Source organism: Microcebus murinus, chromosome 7, assembly GCF_040939455.1.
Source record: "Microcebus murinus isolate Inina chromosome 7, M.murinus_Inina_mat1.0, whole genome shotgun sequence".
In the NCBI taxonomy this organism is placed as follows: Eukaryota; Metazoa; Chordata; class Mammalia; order Primates; family Cheirogaleidae; genus Microcebus; species Microcebus murinus.
In genome coordinates, this window is record NC_134110.1 from 34,747,716 (window position 1) to 34,765,483 (window position 17,768).

The 17,768-nt window shown below is 50.7% G+C and overlaps 1 protein-coding gene across 1 annotated transcript in view; it reads right to left on the minus strand.

Moving 5' to 3' along the window:
* Positions 1–17,768, minus strand: part of TG (thyroglobulin) — a 240,320-nt gene that overhangs the window by 26,033 nt on the left and 196,519 nt on the right. Inside the window, exons 42-43 of the mRNA XM_076005003.1 lie at positions 9,749–9,913; positions 8,644–8,811 (exon numbers count right to left, since the gene is read on the minus strand). Coding sequence (XP_075861118.1) covers positions 8,644–8,811; positions 9,749–9,913 — 333 coding nt within the window. The remainder of the gene's footprint in view (positions 1–8,643; positions 8,812–9,748; positions 9,914–17,768) is intronic.

Genomic DNA, 17,768 nt, shown 5'->3' on the forward strand with positions numbered 1-17,768 from the left:
GTTCACTCTGGACCATACTCTTGAACTTGAGCTCCCAGCTGCCATCCCTGCCCTCTTCTCCTCCCCTTCTGTCCATGCATGCTGTGGGGGGAGGGAGGGGCATCTCCTCTCTTTGCTTGGACAACGGCCTGCAAGCTAACGGTTCCTGCACATCCAAATGTCTCCCATAGCCTGGAAATCTCTCAGGCCCCTCAAACTCATCATATGCACAGTTTAACATGGTCACGTACATGTGTTCTTCTTCATCTCTAGAACATTCTTCCATTTCTCCTTTCCTATCTTCAGCAACTAAGTTGAGCCCCCAGTCACCTGATCAAAAGCAGGTACTTCCTGATTCCTCCCGCATCCCTCCTCCCCCACACTCTGGTGTTGTCTTTCCTGATGATTCTCATGCTGCCTGAGGCTGACCCCAGCCTCCTGTCCACCCTGCTGCTGCCCTGGCTCACTCCCCATCACCCCCTGCCCATCCTGGGGCCGAAGCAGGGTGCTGCTCTGGTGGGGTGGGAGGTGGAAGGATGGCTTTGTACACAGAAGATCTGTGATCAGTGTTTGATCTGTGATCAGTTGTAAACTCTTTAAGTTTTGTAAAGTAGTTTGAGAAAGAAGAGACCCAGAGCCAAATACCCCAAGAAAAAACAGGAAGCCTATCAGAGTTCATCTGATTCTTGCAAGACTATATGAATGGATGGGTGAATGAATGAATGAATGTTCCCTAGAATTCTCTGGAGCTCTGGGGTAGATGGAAACATAAACATCCCTTTGTTTATTTGAGGGACGTGAATTGAAGACCAAGCTACTGTTGGCCAGGAACTGAGTATTCGAAATGCACATGACAAGTCTTGCCCTGGCACAGATCCTGGTCAAGTCAGAGAGACCAACTGGGGAGTGAGCAGAGCACCCCATGAAATTGGCTGATCATTCATGTCCAGTGGGAAGAGGGTGGGTTTGGGATGCAGAGTGATGCACAGACCACTTCCTCCCTTCCTCTATTCCCTCGATCAGCCTCCCTCCCCCCAACTCCACTGAAAGCCCCTCCATCAAAGACTCCTGTGACCTACACCCCACAATCCCAGGCCCACTGGCCTTCCGTTTCCCCCAAACAGCCAAGGCCACCGTGCCTCAGGGCCTTTGCATCAGCTCTTCTCCTCCATGTCCCCAGAGCTGGCTCCTTCTCATCACTCAGGTCTGTCCCAAAGTCACCTCCTCTAAAATGCCTTTCCCACCTGTCACTTCCTCTACAATGACCCTGCTTCTATGCTCTTCACAGCACTTTTCAGATCTGAAATTCTTTATTTACGTACACATCATTGTCTGTGTCCTCTCACAAGAACATAACTCCACTAGTCAGGGGGCATTAATTGTTTTGGTTACAACTTTTCCCTCTAGAGCCTAGAAGAGCGTTTAGCACATAGCAGCCTCTTAACAAATTGGTGTTAGGGACACGTGTGAATTGACACACGGGTGACTCCAGACTGTGCCGCTCACTGTGGTGTTAAGGGACACGGCTGGCGTGGTGTTGAGGGATCATGACATTTTTAGGGACCCTCAAAAGTCTTTTCTTTTTAATGTCTTTTAAAATCAGAAGAAATCAATATATAATAATGAAGATATAATAATGAATGCAGCCTGGTCTGTACTTATCGCCATATTAATACTTACGCAGGTATGAAATATAATTTTTAGTGTTTGACATGTAAGCATTGGGTGTGAGGCATGGGTCACCAGGATGCCGTGAGGATTTACAGGGTGACAAGGCTCCCGGGTGCTGGGACCTGTCTCCCTTGCTCAGAAGTCCTCCTGTGACACCACAGCAGACAGGCAGAGGGGTTCTCATTGTGCCCAGTTGAAGGCTGAAGAAACTGCAATTCAGACCAGTTAAGCAACGTGCCTAAATTGCGTGGCTAAAGCCAGGAATTGAGACACGTTTTTTTCTGCATCCAGGTCCCCATTAGGCCCCGGGTCCGGTGCCTAACATCCCCCACCCCTGAGTGCCGGGGATTTGGTGCAACAGCGCCTCTTTTCAGGAAAGCTCTCGCACACGCTGGGGACTCCTGCATGCTCCTCTTACTATAATCTGTCACCAAAGGCTCGGTATTCCTGTGCTGGGGCTAGTGCCAGCGCCTCGGGCTGCCAGGTGCTGCTTTCCAACTCTCAAGCGGGCTGCCCTGCCCCCACCACTCCCCGCAGGCCCCCACTCCACCTGCTCCTGGCCAAGCTCAGGGGCACGGCAGCGCTCTGCCTCGGATTCTTCCTGCCTTCCTTGGAGATGCTCGTGCTTGGAGGGGAAGGCGGAACATTGTATCTTGGAACAAATCTGCTTTTGATCATGCAAATGAATGCCCCGTTAATGTAGGCAGACTGTCAATTTCATCAGTTAGGAAGAGAGAGAGAAAAGGGGGGACAATTCCCCACCACAGCGACTGATGAAGAATTTCAACGGAAAGCTGCTACTTCAGAAAATAAGATCGTCCATGGTGAATGGAGAACATCTCAGGCAGCCCTGAAGCTCCATCGGTAGGTTGCTAACTTTTTTGGGTGTCATTAGGATTCCTTGGGTAGGCCATGGTTGGCCTGGGGTGGTAATTGGGTGAGCCCCTACCCACCAACCCTCTTTGGTCTGATGGAATTTGGTGGGTCTCTGCTGAGCTGATAGGTGTGTCCAGGGGGCTGAACTTGGGGCAAGGGGGCTCCTGTCCCTCCCGCGGCTTCCCCAGGAAGCTGGACTGTGTGTGTTTGTGGCACGGGCTCTGGGTGGTATTTACGCAAGGTTGGCATGAGGACATTGTGTGTGTGTGTGCTTCTGCTACGATTGGGAAAACTGGTCTCAGGTCAGCCGAGGTGATTCAGTGATTGCACGTTCTTTGTATTCCTGTTTTCTGTGGATAATTCTCTGGACCAGGGACAATAGCTTCGTACACTAATCTTAATGGTAAAATTAAAGAATTAAATGAAAAAACTAACCTTTATGGAGGCAAAACTATTTTCCAGATATTGGTAAATATTTGAATCCTCCGAGCATCTTTATGGGGATATTTACTAATATAATCTCCCCATTTTACAGTTAGGGAAACTGAGGGTCGGGCTCTGGAGAACTTGAATGTTCCTGAATACAAGCCAAGGACATCCAGGACACTCTCCCTGCTCTGCTGACAGATGGCTGAGGGAGCAGGGTCCTGGTCAGTTCCTTGGCCATTATGTCACCCCAGCTGGCCGTGCTGCTAGGGCCCCCAACCCCCACCCCCCTGAGGTCCTGGAGTAGATGTCTGTATGTCCATATAGTGTGTATCAAACTGCTCTTCAATTGTTTGCCTTGTTCATTTTCTATTTCTGTAGCAGACTGTGAGCCCCCTTGAGGGGAGGAATTCAATTTGTATTTATCTCCCAAACCCCTGGCCCAGAATCTGGCACATAGTAAGTGACCTCGTGAATGTTGTATAACTGAACAAACAGGTCTTGGGGTTAGAAAGAACATGCTTCACACCCTGTTTGGTGGATGTGGTGATTTTCTGCAGCTGGTATGTCTTGCTTCTCAGCCCCAGATGGGTCTGGGCGTATATGAAAGCACAGAGGACAGAAGAGGAGAAGGAGTTGATGGGAATGTGCCATCCTCGGGTCCCCCGCAGCTAATGGTGGCTGCACTCAGGGGCCATGGAGCCTTCAGGGGGGAAATGGAAAAATGCACAAACCCAACCCTAATAGCAGGTCACGAGCAGGCTGAGCAGGGCAGGCAATTTGAGGGCACCCGGGAGCAGCGTGGTTTGAAGTTCAGGGGGAGCTTCCGCACTGCTGGGAATGCGGGAGCACAGCTGGTAGCTCGGGTTCCTCCTGGGTGTACACAGCACTCTGCTGTGGTCCTGTGTGGGGCAGGACTGCTCTGGATTCCTCTGGGCCATGCCGTGTCTGGTTGGGGTAGAGGTGGTGCGAGTGCATTTACCATCCCTGTGTCGGAGTCCAGCACAGACGGGTCATGGCTAGAGCACCCCATTTGGGGCCAGAGTGGAGATCTGGCTTTGCAGACAGCTAGATAGCTGAGCTTGGGACAATCGTTAAAACCTCTTTAAGCCTTTCTTTCTTAGCAAATGATGTTAAATACTGGTTCATGGCTCCCTACCTCACAGCCTTAGAGTTGAGACAAAGTAAGAATGTGGATGGGATTGCAAAGCACTCTGCACACAGTAGACCTCATTCTAGCTAAGTTCACACACATATCTGAGTACCCAGCATACCAACTGGGTGGACAGAAGGCTCTTGGAGGAAGGCCTGGCTTTTCTCAGAGTGCTGTAAAGCAAAAATTATGCCTTTGGAGGCAGATAGACCTGGATTTGAATTCTAGCTTTTCTCTGAACTGGTTTCCCGTTTGAAAAAAAAATGGTAATAATCCTTGCCTTGTAAAGTAGTTGTGAGCATGAATTATTTCATTGAAGATGCCTGGGTTAAGGCTCAGCACATAGTCAGTTCTTCATAGTTTCATTCATTCAACCCAATGAATGTTTCGTGTGCACCTACTGTGTGCAGTATGTCTGGCAGAACCAGATACACTTCTAGGCACCAGAAACACAGCAGTTTCGAATGTTCTAGTTAGAGAAGAAAGACAAGAGACAAATAAATATATCAATGTCGGGAAGCATGAGTGCTGGGGTGGGCGTGGGATGAGGGGAGAGAGAATGCCAGGGATGTGGCTTCCCTTCCGATCACAGTGGCCAAGCAAGTTCTCTCCGATGAGCAGACTCTGAAGGAAGTGAGGCAGTGAGTTACCTGGGGAAGAAAATTCTATAAGAGGGAACAGAAATACGGAGACTTAAAGTGGGAGTCTGCTTAGCATATTGAGAAACTTCAAAGGGACTGACCAATAAGGCTGATGCACAGTGAGCCGGGCGAGAGGCAGGAGGTGACGTCAGAGAGCTGCCAGGGGCCACATCAAACGGGGCTCTGGAAGCCACTAGAAGGACTGTGGCTTTTCTCTGTGTGAGAGGAGGCCACGGGGGTGAGGGCTGGGAGTGGAAGAGTGACACGCTCTGACTCACACTGGAAAGGGACTGCTCTGGCTGCTGTGGGTCTCGCAGATTCTAAGGGGCAGAGTCAGACGCAGATTGATGATGGGGGCTACGGCAATATTCCTGGAAAAAGAGGATGGCTAGATCAGGCTGAACGTGGAAGAGGTGGGAGAGGGGGTTAGATTCTGGATACAGGTGGAAGGTGAATTTGCTTGGACTTGCTGATAGAATGCTGGCAGAGTAAGAGAGAGCAGCAGCAAGAATGGCTCCTGGTTTTGAGCCTGAGTTGCAGAGACGAGTTGCTGAGACGGCAAAGACGACGGGAGAGCAGGCTGGCTCAGGGTGGGGGCAGAGGATCAGAGGCCCACCGCGGATGTGGATGTGATAGGGTGGGAAGTTAGGAGACATCTCAGTGAAGATGTCAAATGGACCATTGGCTACACCAGTCCAGAGTTCAAGGGACAAGTCCAGGCAGAAGGTACACATTTAGGAGATGTCAGCATGAAATGGCATGGAAAGCAGCCAGCTGGCTTCCGATCCCACCTGCCACTACTCTCCTCCTCCACATAGTCCTCCTCACCAGCCGGCACCCTGCAGGACGCAGGCTCACAAAATCCGCTTGATAGCTGCACTAACTCATGTTTCCAAGAGAATGAATGAAGTAGTGGAGCAAAGAAAGGAATGGTCTAAGCAACAAATAAATGTGTTGCCGAAACACTGCCTTATAGGTGGGGTTCTGGGTAGCAGACATGGAACTGGGCTGGGAACCGCTGTGCCATACCACCAGGGGGGTCTCTCTATCCCAGGGTCCCGGGCTCCAGTGTGTGCTTTCCCAGCCAGGCCTGGTTTGGGCAGCGAGCCTCCTGTGTTGGCAGGTCTTTCTTTGCAAGTGGACAATGGGAACTTCTCCTTAAAAACCTTAGAGAGAAACTCATTGATAGAGAGAGACTCAAATGCATCCTTGAGTAGGGATCCCAGTCCTCTAGATCCGAGCTCCTGGCTGGAGTGGCTGAGAAATTCAGGCCTGAGTTAGGAACTCCCACAGACACCACTAGGGCAGTGCTGAACCAGGGAAGTGGAAGGCAGCTACATGCCCAGGCAACCCTCTCACAATGGGCTGGCAGAATCAGAGTGTGCAAGCCTGGGCTGCCCTCTGGACCACCACAGCCCCAGATCTGTAGGTGAGAACCCTGCCTCTTGCCTCCCCTATGGAGGGCATTTCCAGGGTGGCGGTGGGGGGGCTTGGAAACAGCCAGCAAGGCCTCCTCCCTCCCCACCCCCACTGGCCCTGTCTAAGGTGATCCCAAAACTCCTGGGAATATAAAAATAGGCCTTTCTTTCTTTCAAAAGTCACAGATGGCTGGGATAAGCTTTCAGCACATGGTGCAAAGAAGCAGAGCTGTGAGGACATAGTATCGCCTATACAAAGAGTGCACATTCTCCCCCGCAGGACAATGCTGAACAAGGAGCTGCCCAAAAGTGTCCAGAGCCAATGGCCAGCTCACTCCCATCTTGCCCACGCTTCAGAGAACTGGCTCTAGAGTAGGGTGCGTTTACGGGCAGCAAGAGGATAATAATATTAGGACTTGCATTTCTTTCTCATGCTTTAACATATTTTGCTTGTATAAATGTTTTATAATATAAACAGCCTATTAGTGTAGGAATATAACATGTATATAATTTATACGTAAATGATTATGCTAACTATCTCTTAACTGATGAGGGGCTTGACCAAAAACAACTTGAAGACCCCTACTTTAGAGAAGAAAACCCTGGGGCTAGTGGAGGAGTGGCATCTTTTCAGCACTTCCTGAATCGTGGTCTGGTCCAGCAATAGAGTTGCAGCCCCATGGGGTAAGGACTATGTTGTGTACTGATGCTTGGCAGAAAAATGCTGAGATGGTTCAGGTGCAAAAGCTATTTCTCCATGGTCGTGAGTCAACCAGATGGAAGCTAAGAGTGACTAAGCTCTACTCTAGGCCACCCCCTCCAACACATAAACTCACTCACTGGCGGGGCCCCAGAGAGGACCCTCTGCCGCTGCCCACATGCTACCTCACCTTCCAGATGGGAACCTCTAGAAATCAACCTCATATTTGGGCCACACCAGCCCTGTTTCTGCTTCTCTCTCTCCTCACTGTGTGTGTATACACACACACACACACACACACACACACGCACACACACACACATATATACATACACACACAATATATATAAAATATATATACACGCACAAATAAATATTTTATATATATATATATAGCAAGAGTAGTAATTAATTCATACTATTCTTTCTCACATCCCCACACCTCCTGAGGTAGCCAATGTTAATTGCTTGTTGTGTATCTTCCCACGCCATTATCCTTTCACGTAGAAACACATAAAAATAAATACCTTTTTATATACACAGATATATACAGATTGCTTTTTTAAAACATAAATGCTATCTCAATTTCACATTCTGCTACATCTTTTTGTTTCATTTATCAACATATTGCAGGCATCCCTCAAGCCAATAGAGATATATCCAGTTCGTGCTTTTTAACATCTGCATAATATTTAGTAGTTTCTGTGCAGCTTAATTTAGTCAACCATTTCCCTGTTAATGGACATTTGAGTCACTTCCAATTTTTCACCACAATAATTAATGTTGTGATAAATACCCTTGTGCATATGTCATGTAAAGCTAGAGTTTTTATTGCTGTAAGATGGAGTCTCTAAAGTGAGATATATCACCCAAAGGAAATAGAATAATGCAAAGAAATGCAGGATCCTGTTTGGTTGCATTGATTTTTTTTTTTTTTAATTCCAGTAATACTGACTTATATTCAATAGAGCCAATGGAGAGCCATGTTGGTATGTGCAGGGAGAGTGCAATTCTCCCACACCCAGAGTTGTCCTCTCCCTGTGTGACATGCACACGGGGACCCACCCCAGATGTGACTAGCTAACGGGCTTTGGCCAAGAGCTGCTTGTCCGGTGGCTGGGGTGGAGGAGAGTGCGCTCAGCCTCTTGCAGGCTTAGCCACATCCTAGCGATGCTCCTGGTCAGAGCAGGAACTGTGTGTTTAGGCAGATAAAAGACCTCGCAGCTCACTCCTGCTTTGCTGTGCCGCCAGCAAGCTGCACAGAGCTGCGTGCAAGACAGGTGCATGGTAGGCACTTTGCTGGGTAAGAAACCAACTCAGAAGGCTGATGCTTGGGTTTCCCTTTCAGGGTTAGGAGAGGGTAACGTTCTCACAAGAGACCCCTCATCCACCTGCCTCCTCACCTCGGTTCTCAGCAGGACAAGCACCCTTTGTGGCTCAGGGGTGTCAACGGCTCAGAACCTGGGTGTTCCGACTTGGAGCCCTGAAGCTGCAGAGCCCCTGGGTCAGGTCCAGCTCACCAGTTCCACAGTGATTCATTCACAGCTGCCATCTGTGAATGGATCTGTGCTGATCATTACCCTGCAAGGGTCTTCTGATTTCTGAACTCCCCTTCCCCCACTGCCTGTTCCCAAACTCATACAGCCTTTGCACATAGTAGTTTTTCGCCGATTGTTTTGTAAATAAGCAAGTTAGTCAGTGACTGTTGACCAAGTCAGACACGGCAGCACAGAGCCCCCAGGGCGCGCCCCCCAGCCCTCTGTGGCGGTCCCCACCCACCTTCACTGCCTTTGCTCTGTTGATGAGCCCGTCGTCCTGAGAGCTCCCGATGAGCAGATCGACCTTCGCCCGTGGGGACCTCTGCAGCGCTCTGGCTGGAGCCTCACGGAGGTACTGGCCATCGACCACAGGACCCCAGTAGTGGAAAGGGCCACTCACGGCCAGGAGCTGCATCAGAGGAGAAAATGGTCCTGGGATAACCAGCAGCATCGCTTTGCTTAATCAAGTATTAACCACAGTGAGCGCCAGTGCTCTTGTCCATCTGGGGTTCTTGGGCAAACAAGAGTAAAATGACCAGAATGACAGCCAGGAGGACACCACACAGCAGTGCCAGGGGCTGCAAGGCAAAGCTCACACGCAGTGATGGTGGCCCCAGAGCACCCCAGAGCCTCCCTGCCGAGGTAACCACAGATCCACAGGGCGGAAGGGGTATGCCCTAGTCTGCGGGTGGGGGGGGGAAAGGCAGGGGGAAACGGTGCTGGAAGTAGAGGTGTTGGCTCTGACAGGTGAAACTCATCAGCTTCAGTCATGATCAGATCAGCCTGGATTTCGGAGAGCTGAGGAAAAGATCCACTCAAGGCTATGAGTCCCAACTCATTGCTGAGGGGTTGGAGCCATAAGTTGAGATGAAAATAATTATTCCTGCTAGTTCCCCTTCATTAATGCCAGGGCCAGCCAGAGACTTGGGCCTTGAGCAGGGTTTTTATGGCTAGAAAGGGAGCACACAGCTGTCCTATCTAAGGATGTAACGTGTCCCCAGTCCATTGCCCGTCTGTGAAGCCATGTGGCATGGGGAAGGCCCCTGAACCTGTGCTACTTCATTTTATCCTACTCTGTAAGCTCTACATCACTATGCTCATGTTATAGAAAAGAAACCCGAGTTGCAGAGAGGCCTGTCTCCCTTCAGTGCCCATGCTTGCTTGGTCCACCATGGACTGCTGCCTACACACGAATGCACTGGGGGTCAGAGAATAAACATTCTAGCTCCAGCTGCCCCTCAACCTGCTGTGCAGCTTGGGTGGGTCACGTCTCCTTTCTAGGCCTTGGTTTTCCATCCGTAAAAGATCAGAAAATGCTCCTCCCCAGCCTGCACACAAGTGCTCACCTTGGTCTGGGCGTCATTGAGGACACTGGCAGGCTTCTGGCGCAGGCAGGACACCACTTCTTGGCTGGACGAGGTGGGACAGCCGACCTCCTCTGCCAGAGCCGCTGTCTGCTGCTGGGCCCTCTCGAGACTGATGACGGCGGCCGGTGAGAGCGCAGAGCCTCCCTGGAAGAGAAACCAGGTCAAGTCTAGATCACCTCCTGCCCCTGCTCAGCCCAGAGACCCCAAGGCCATGTCAGAGCTCCACCTCCTTCCTCCACCCTTGGAGGTCCCAGGGGACATGCACGTGTGGGGAAGCCAGGCCTGGCCCACGGCACGTCAGCTGCGTGGTCTGGAACAGCTGTCTCCCTAGGCCTTGTCTCCCCACCTGTGCAGTGAGGGCACCGGGCAAGGTGGTCTGTGGTCTTGGCTGTGCAGCAGAAGTGCATATGGAGGCAAAGAGCCGATGGTTTTTGGAAGGGAAAAAGACTAGGAAAGTCCTCTGGGAAGAGAATTCTGCGAAGGTGGGACCACATCCCACATCACCTCCTGGGGGCTCCGTAAATAGCATGCTTTCTCGGCTCAATTAAAATAGAGTTAGACTTTAAAAAATAGACATCCACCTAGAAAACACCATCACTCTGTGTGTAAATTGTTCCCTCAAAGTCAGTGTAGCGTCTGTTAAAATGACAGGCTCCTGGGCACGGCCTTTCTAAGAACGTAACGTGGGAGCTGGGTGCCAGGAAGCCGGTCTCTGCCTGGACCACTGGTGTAATCGGGCCATCTGCCCAGGTGGGACACAGGAGCTGAGTAGGGTCAGGCCAGTGTAGGGTTCCAGGGCATTCCTCTGTGGGTCACCCCCACCTCAGCTCAGAGACTGGCTGCCCTGACGAATCAGGGACAACACAGGTGGTGGCGGGGTGGTTACACTCGTGCCTCTGCCATGACTGGTGGCGCTGTGACTGATGGTGGTCAGAGGAACCGTGGATCTGGGGCTGAGATTACTCTACAGTGTCCCCTGTTTTGGCTCATCTGATCCTCACGGCTACTATATGAGTTGCTCTTATTGTTCCTGTTTTACAAATATGGCCACAAAGAAATAGGGGAATTAAGGAACTTGACTGAGGTCAAAGATCTCGTCAGAGGCGGAGCCAGCCTGTGCATGCAGACAGCGGGGATCCAGAGCACGTCAGGCTACAGAACGACAATGGAGAGTGAAGGGCTCTATTTTCTCGGATGGACAAGCTGCCTGACCTTGAATGGGTCACTTTCCTGGGCCACAGGCCCCACGTCTGCAATAAGGGGAAGCTGGGCTTGAGAGTACGTTGCTCATTGACAACCTATCACCACCTGACCCCCTGTTCCCACCCTACCAAGAACTTGGTCTGCTGTATCTCGTGTCATCTTCACTGCAATAATACGAGGTGGGTATAATTACTGCCTCACTTTGCAGACAAGCCAACCAAGGCTCAGAATGGAAAGAGAGAATTCTCATTTATCAAGTATATCATACGTACCAGGAACTAGAAGCTTAACAACAACAAAAAGTAATAATGACAACTAACATTTATTGAATACTCACTAAGTTTTGGGCCCATAGTTCTAAGCACTTGGAACATGTTAACTCTTTAAATCTCCACAACCCGAGGACTAGCTGTCCTTTACCTCCTTATCTTAAAGAGGAGGAGATCGGGGCACAGAGAGGCCCAGTCTCTTTTCCAAGGTCACACAGCTGGTGAGTGTCAGAGCCAGGACTCCTCCAGGCTGTGGTCTCGATCCCACCTTATATGGGATGGAGTTTTTGTATCCAGAACAAGTTGGTGCATCCTAGAGCAGAACTGGGTGCTCTTACTCCACTGTAAGAGAGCATTGGCCTGGCCCACTCCCGGGGTAGCTTTGTCTCAATTCTAGGCCCCACGCTGAGCTAACTAAATCCGAAACTAAACACAGCAGACATGCAGAGCTGTTTCCCCCCACACAGCACGGGTGTGCCAGAGCGGTGCAGCTCTCGCTGGGCCCATGTCTGCAAACCGGACGTGAGATGCCCGCGCTTGCCCCCATCACTGGTGCCGTGACCCGCTGTGTAAAAGAGACAACAATAGATGCCCACACACAGGGAGGCCCGTTCTCCCGGGCTGGGAGGCTGAGGGACACTGCACACGCGTCCTGGCACTGGGGACTCCATTAAACACCGCCCAGGGAAGGTGCCGACGGTCTTTGCAGTTCAGAGTCAGGACGGAAGCCTCGAGGGCAAAGCGTGGGTGCCGCAGTGAGAACAGCCTGCGCTGTGGGCAGTCCTGAGAGCGGGGGCAGCAGGGCATGGGCAGACACCTGAAGGACACCAAGGAGGACCAGGATGGGGACCCCAAATCTGAGGCGCTAAATGCAGTCAGAGGCAACTGAAGGCAGCACAGGGAGAAGCTCTGAGCGCCCAGACCTGGCTCCCAACTCCACAGGGACAACTTGAGAGAGTCATTTAACACCTTTTCCTCCTCGGCAACTTGGACACAGTGGGGCTCCCCTGGGAGTGAGACACCTAATGATCACTGGCTAACCTGAGGGCAGCTTTCTCTGTGCCAGGCCTGTGCTCAGCATTGCAAAGATATTAACTTACTTAAGCCTCCCACCACCCTGCAGGATAAACGATGCCATCATCTCATTATACACATGAGGCACAGACAGGGGAATGGTTTGTCCAAGATCACAGGGCTCAGAAGAGCCACAGCCAGGGTCTGAACCCGGTGGCCAAGTGCTCAGCCACCATGAAGTGGATCTTTCATACACTTGGTGGGTTCTAGATGAAACGTGGTGGCACTATTACTATTATTATCTCTGATTAACTGTCAGGCCCACGGAGGGACTGTATGGCCAGAGTCAGAGGCAAGGTAGGGCAGTGGGGAAGCTTGGCCACAAGAGAGGAAAGCACAGGGGTGTGGAGCTGGGAGATCCTAGACACAAGCCGCCACGTGACCTGGTGTCCAAGGAGCCCTTTCCAAAGACTCTGAGCTGCTTAGAGCAGGCCCGGCAGCCTGGTCCACAGACCCCGCACTGGGCTGGGTGGACTGCATGCTTTTCTGTCCTTAACACACTCGGATCAACTCAGAGTCTCCTGGTCCTGGCTGGGTCACTGCCAGTTGCACAAAGCAAGGCTGCTGAGCTGTGTGATCACCAGCCTGTGCTGTCATTGGGTCCCTGTGCCCTCGGGCTTATTTTCCCAACAGTGAGGGAGGAAGCTTTTCTGAGAACCACCAGATGTACTTTTGCTTAGCAGAAAACACACACACACACTCGAGATACCCAAGGTCAAAACCCCGTGTTCTGAACAGCCAACTGCAGGGCGGCCAGGGCTGGACGTGAACTTCAGCAGGGGTCCCTGATGTTTTCAACATTTTCTTCAGCTATAAAAAGCCTGTGTTCTTGACACGGTGAGGAAGTGGTTAAAGGCGTGGGTGACACTGATATGGCAGGATGGCTTATACTTTCCTCTCTCTTAAAGTATTTTGTTGCAATCGATCTTTCTGAAAGAAACCTCTTTCTCCATGGAAAACAGTGGTTAGGCAGACCAACGGCCCAGCCCTCACTTGAAAGCACTTGATGGCAGATAAAGAGCAGGGTGGGGGCGGGTGCTGTGCAGAGTCCTGCAGAGGGCAGGGGCTCTCAGCAGAAGGACCGGGTTTGCCCCCAGCTCTGTGACTCCCTGACTAGTGAGCCTGGGCACGTGACCCTATGTGAATGGGAATAATGAACCACACTGCACAGGGTCATTGCAAGGCTGCACGAAACAACACAGGTGAAGACAGTGGGGTCCTCGGCATAGCGAGTGTGGTGGCTGCACTGCTGTCAGCGCAGCGGGTCTCAGGACCCGGTGGGGTTTGGCAGGATCGGGCCTCCTCAGTCCGCCCAGTCATGCCATCAGGGCCTCGGCCCTGGGTGCCAGCATTATCTAAATCTGACCTAGCTATTAAGTGGCGATGAGTTTCCGCTAGTGGTTGTTTTTTTAACTTTAAAAATAGTGCAGGCCAAAACCACAATTGCTGATCAGTGCTGCTTCATCCTAGAGCTGCGAACACAGTAAGGGGCCTTGACCTCAGTTAGCCACCACAGTCACCTCGGAGCCGAGGCCTGTACCTAGCCAAGGGTCACAGACAGGGTCACAGGCAGAGACACACATGCAGACACACACGGTCACAGAGAGACATACTCACACACAGACACACGGGGACATACACAGCCACAGACAGAAACACATACACACACACACACATACATGCACACACCCAGAGACATACGGAGAGGCACACAGACACACTTAAACACATATGCACACTCCGAACTCATACACACCGAGACACAGATACAGAAACTCACACATTGAGACACAAAGACAGACACACAAAGACAGGCACACTCAGACACACACACAAAGACACACACACACAAGTGCCCTTCTTGACATGGACACTTGAGTATTTCCAGGAGGAACCCCTCATAGGCCTCCCAGGGAGATGGTGCCAACAAGCAAACCACCAGGCGTGGCGTGGGCAGCAAACAGGAGGCAGGGAGGGCAGTGAGTAAGAGGGCGACGCTGGCTCCCTCCTGCAGCCCCCACTCCTCAGCCCCTTCCCTGAGTGTGGACTCCTATATATGGCGGGGGTACAGTGGCGTCAACCTCACAGGGGATGGGGACGGACGGGAAGCTCAGTGATTCCTCGTCCATCAGACACTATGTGGAATTGACGAGCTACTTCCTGCAAGCCCCTTGCAGCAGGGCCCAGCGCCCAGACAACAGAGAAGACAAGAGCTCGCATTCAGATGGCACTCGCTGTGTGCCACGCACCGCGTGAGGGCTGCACGCGTGAAAGCTCCTCTGTATCCCAGAGTGAGCCCACGGGGTAGATGTCAGTGTTATCTCAACTTTAGAGGTGACCAAACTCCAGGGCCGAGGTGAAGACACTTGCCTGCTATCATGATTTAGCTCCTGCCACACTATGATGTTAGGATCAGGTAGAGAAGACTGTCTTTTTAGGGAGAAATTCTCTGCTGAACAGAACCTGAATCCAGATGTTCCAACTCCAAACTCAGGGCTTCTCTCCAATTCTCCTGAGAGAAATCAGATGTGTGACTCTCAAGCCCTGACCAGACCACTGGGCTCTAGAAACTTAAGCATCTCTAGCTGGCTTACCGGATACGCCAAAATCCATTACCAAGTATCAACATCTGAGAGTTGGCAACCCTGTGCTTTGACTCTATTTTATTCCAGGCAAAGTGGGTCACAAAGAAGAATAAGTCCCAAGCTCCAGCCAGCTACATGCTTTTTGAAAATACAGACTGTGTCCAGCAGGACACACACACACCAGTGACCTCAAAATGAACCTCTCTATTCTCAGGGTGAGGAGAGAGTCAAGAGTCCCTGTGCTTTGGGGACTCAGAGGACCAAGGGGTTTCTGGGCACAAGAATGGCTCAGAGAAAGTGCAGAGCAGCAGTAGGACTTGAGTGGACTCAGATGGGAGGAAATGAACGCGAAGAATCAAGTGGCTGACCCCTCATCCAAGAGTGGGAAGGGATGACAGGGAGTCAGGAGAACAATTACCCAAAGGAGCTGTAGGTAGGAGCTGGGTCCGATGTGACCCGGTGTCCCCAGAACAGGGCCTGGCACACAAGAAAAGCATGCGTTGCATGAGTGAGCGAATGACTGTGTGAGCGAAGGTGTGAAAAGATGAATGGATGGACGGATGGATGGACCAATGACTGCTCCTGAAAGAAGAGAGAAATTGCATAGAGGGTGGTGTGGAGTAGAGTTTAGAGGATGTTAAATCCCAGACTAAGCAAGAGATGCTATTTACATGGTGATGGCGCTGGGATACAGGCAGATGTCCTATAGGCAATGGGAGCCAGGAGTGGCTTTGAACAGGCTATTATGAGAAATATTTGGGACAGGAGCGGGTCATTTGTCTTTGCAACCTCGGTGCTGAAGGTGGTTCACAGCACTCAGTAGGCCCTCAGTAGGGACTGGGCAATGGAGCCTCCTGAATATGAGCTCCTATTGGCAGGAGCTGTGGGGACATTATTCCTTTAATCCCAGAGTTCTGTGCAAAGCTCGGTGCACATCAGGCTTTGGGAACCCCGTGTGGCACAGAACTGAACTAGAGTGAATGGCGGGATGGTGACTCGACCAGCTGAGCATGGGAAGAGCTGGAGAGGGGAGCGTCTGGGGCAGGGAGTCCAGCAGTGACTTGGAAGGTCTAAGGAGAAAGGGATAAAAGCATAAGCTAGAACACCACATCCCTGCCCCACACTAATCCTCCTCTGGGAATGTGCCCAGACCTAAAGCACTGTGGGCCAGTTGAACTGGGGTATTCCATTGAGTGGCCAGAGCAGCTCCAAGACAGAACTCTGGACAGACTTTTTTCTTCAACTGCCACACATCCAAGTTCATATTCATATTCTCCTGAGTGTTGTCTACCCTGAAATCCTCTTCTTTTCTTGACCCCCAAAAGCTTGAGTTTTACTCTAATTGTTGCACTTCAGTTTTGGCAAAACTTCCACCAGAGGAATGATAATTAACACAAGTTTCATCTTGAAACCCTAGTCTTAGGGCGTAAGAGTGTACTTTCCTTTCTTCTTCTTAGGAATCAGCTGTTCTTGGTTTTACCCAGGGAAAGCCCACAGAATTTGGAGGAGAAAGGCAAAATGCAGCTTAGCCCTTGCTCAATGACCTTTGAATATCAGAATGAGGTTTCTCTCTTGTCTTCTTAAATGGCATTAGAATAGCGTGCTGGGACTAGTCCTGACCTGGGAGAGCATCTAGCACAGAAGATTTGAAGGATGCCTACTGAAAGCTACTCTTTTATGTATGTAAATGTGTGCTTTTGTGTGTGCTTACTTAAAGAGAAGCAGAAAAGAACTAGACATTTATTAGGAACCTTTTAAAAGCCAGGTCATTTATGCATATTTTCTCCTGTGATCCCCACAAGAACCCTCTAGGAATTATTATCCCCATTTTACAGATGCAGAGACTAAGGCCTGGATGAAGTAGGTAATTTGTCCAAGGTCTTGGAACTGATCAGTATCAGAGCCAGGATTATAAAGTTTTCACTGCGTACCCTACACAGTACCACCCCCAGTGAAAACAGCAACTACGAAACATACCACAGACCCTTATTTTCCACCCCACTCATGAGTGGCTGGCAGGCAGTAGCTCATCACCAAAGTCCTTGCAAGCTGGCCAGGACGGTGGCGGGAGGGAGAAACTGGCTTCTCCCTCTGCAGGAGTGCCAAGTGGAGGGCAGTGTCACACGAGGGATCCAAAGGTGCCTTGTCATGTCTATAGACTGGAAAGGCCTCCTGAGACAAAACAGAATCCGGGCCAGGCCGCTTCGATATGCATTTCCAACTGCACTGCATTCTGCTTACGACAGAGCTCTGACTTATATCATCTCATTTAAATACCCACCACCATCCTAGCACGTAGGAAGAACCAGTATTACTTAAACCACAAATACACTGCTTATTTACTCCTCCTTTTGTGCATGCCCCACTTCATTCCAAGAAGAATTTGGCTAAACTCAGGAAAGAGTGGTTAATATGTTTAATAACCTGCTAACACCAGGTGAAACAGGTTACGACCCAGGGTTTTCTGACCCTAAGGTGGTTTCCCACACATCCATGCCACCTGGTGGAGGTCAAGCGAGGGTCCTGGGTGTCCTGGCCCCACTGCAATTCCCCACCAGGTTTCTTTGGACAGTCTGACTTGACCACTCCCAGTGCCCTCAAGCAATTCAAGGTGAGGGAATGATGGGGGTATTCTATTGGCTTTTTATGCTTTTCAGAATATTATAACTTTTCTCCCATGGATTAATATTAAATTTTTAATTAGGAAAAATTTAAATTACACTTAAAAGATGAACTCCACACTAAAATATCACTGATTCATGTCAAGAGGAAAGTGGCCATTATCACCTATCATGTAAGTGGATCAGAGGGCAAGCGGCATGGCCAAGTCTATTGAGGGCCACTTGGTAGGGAAAATGAGAGGTGGGA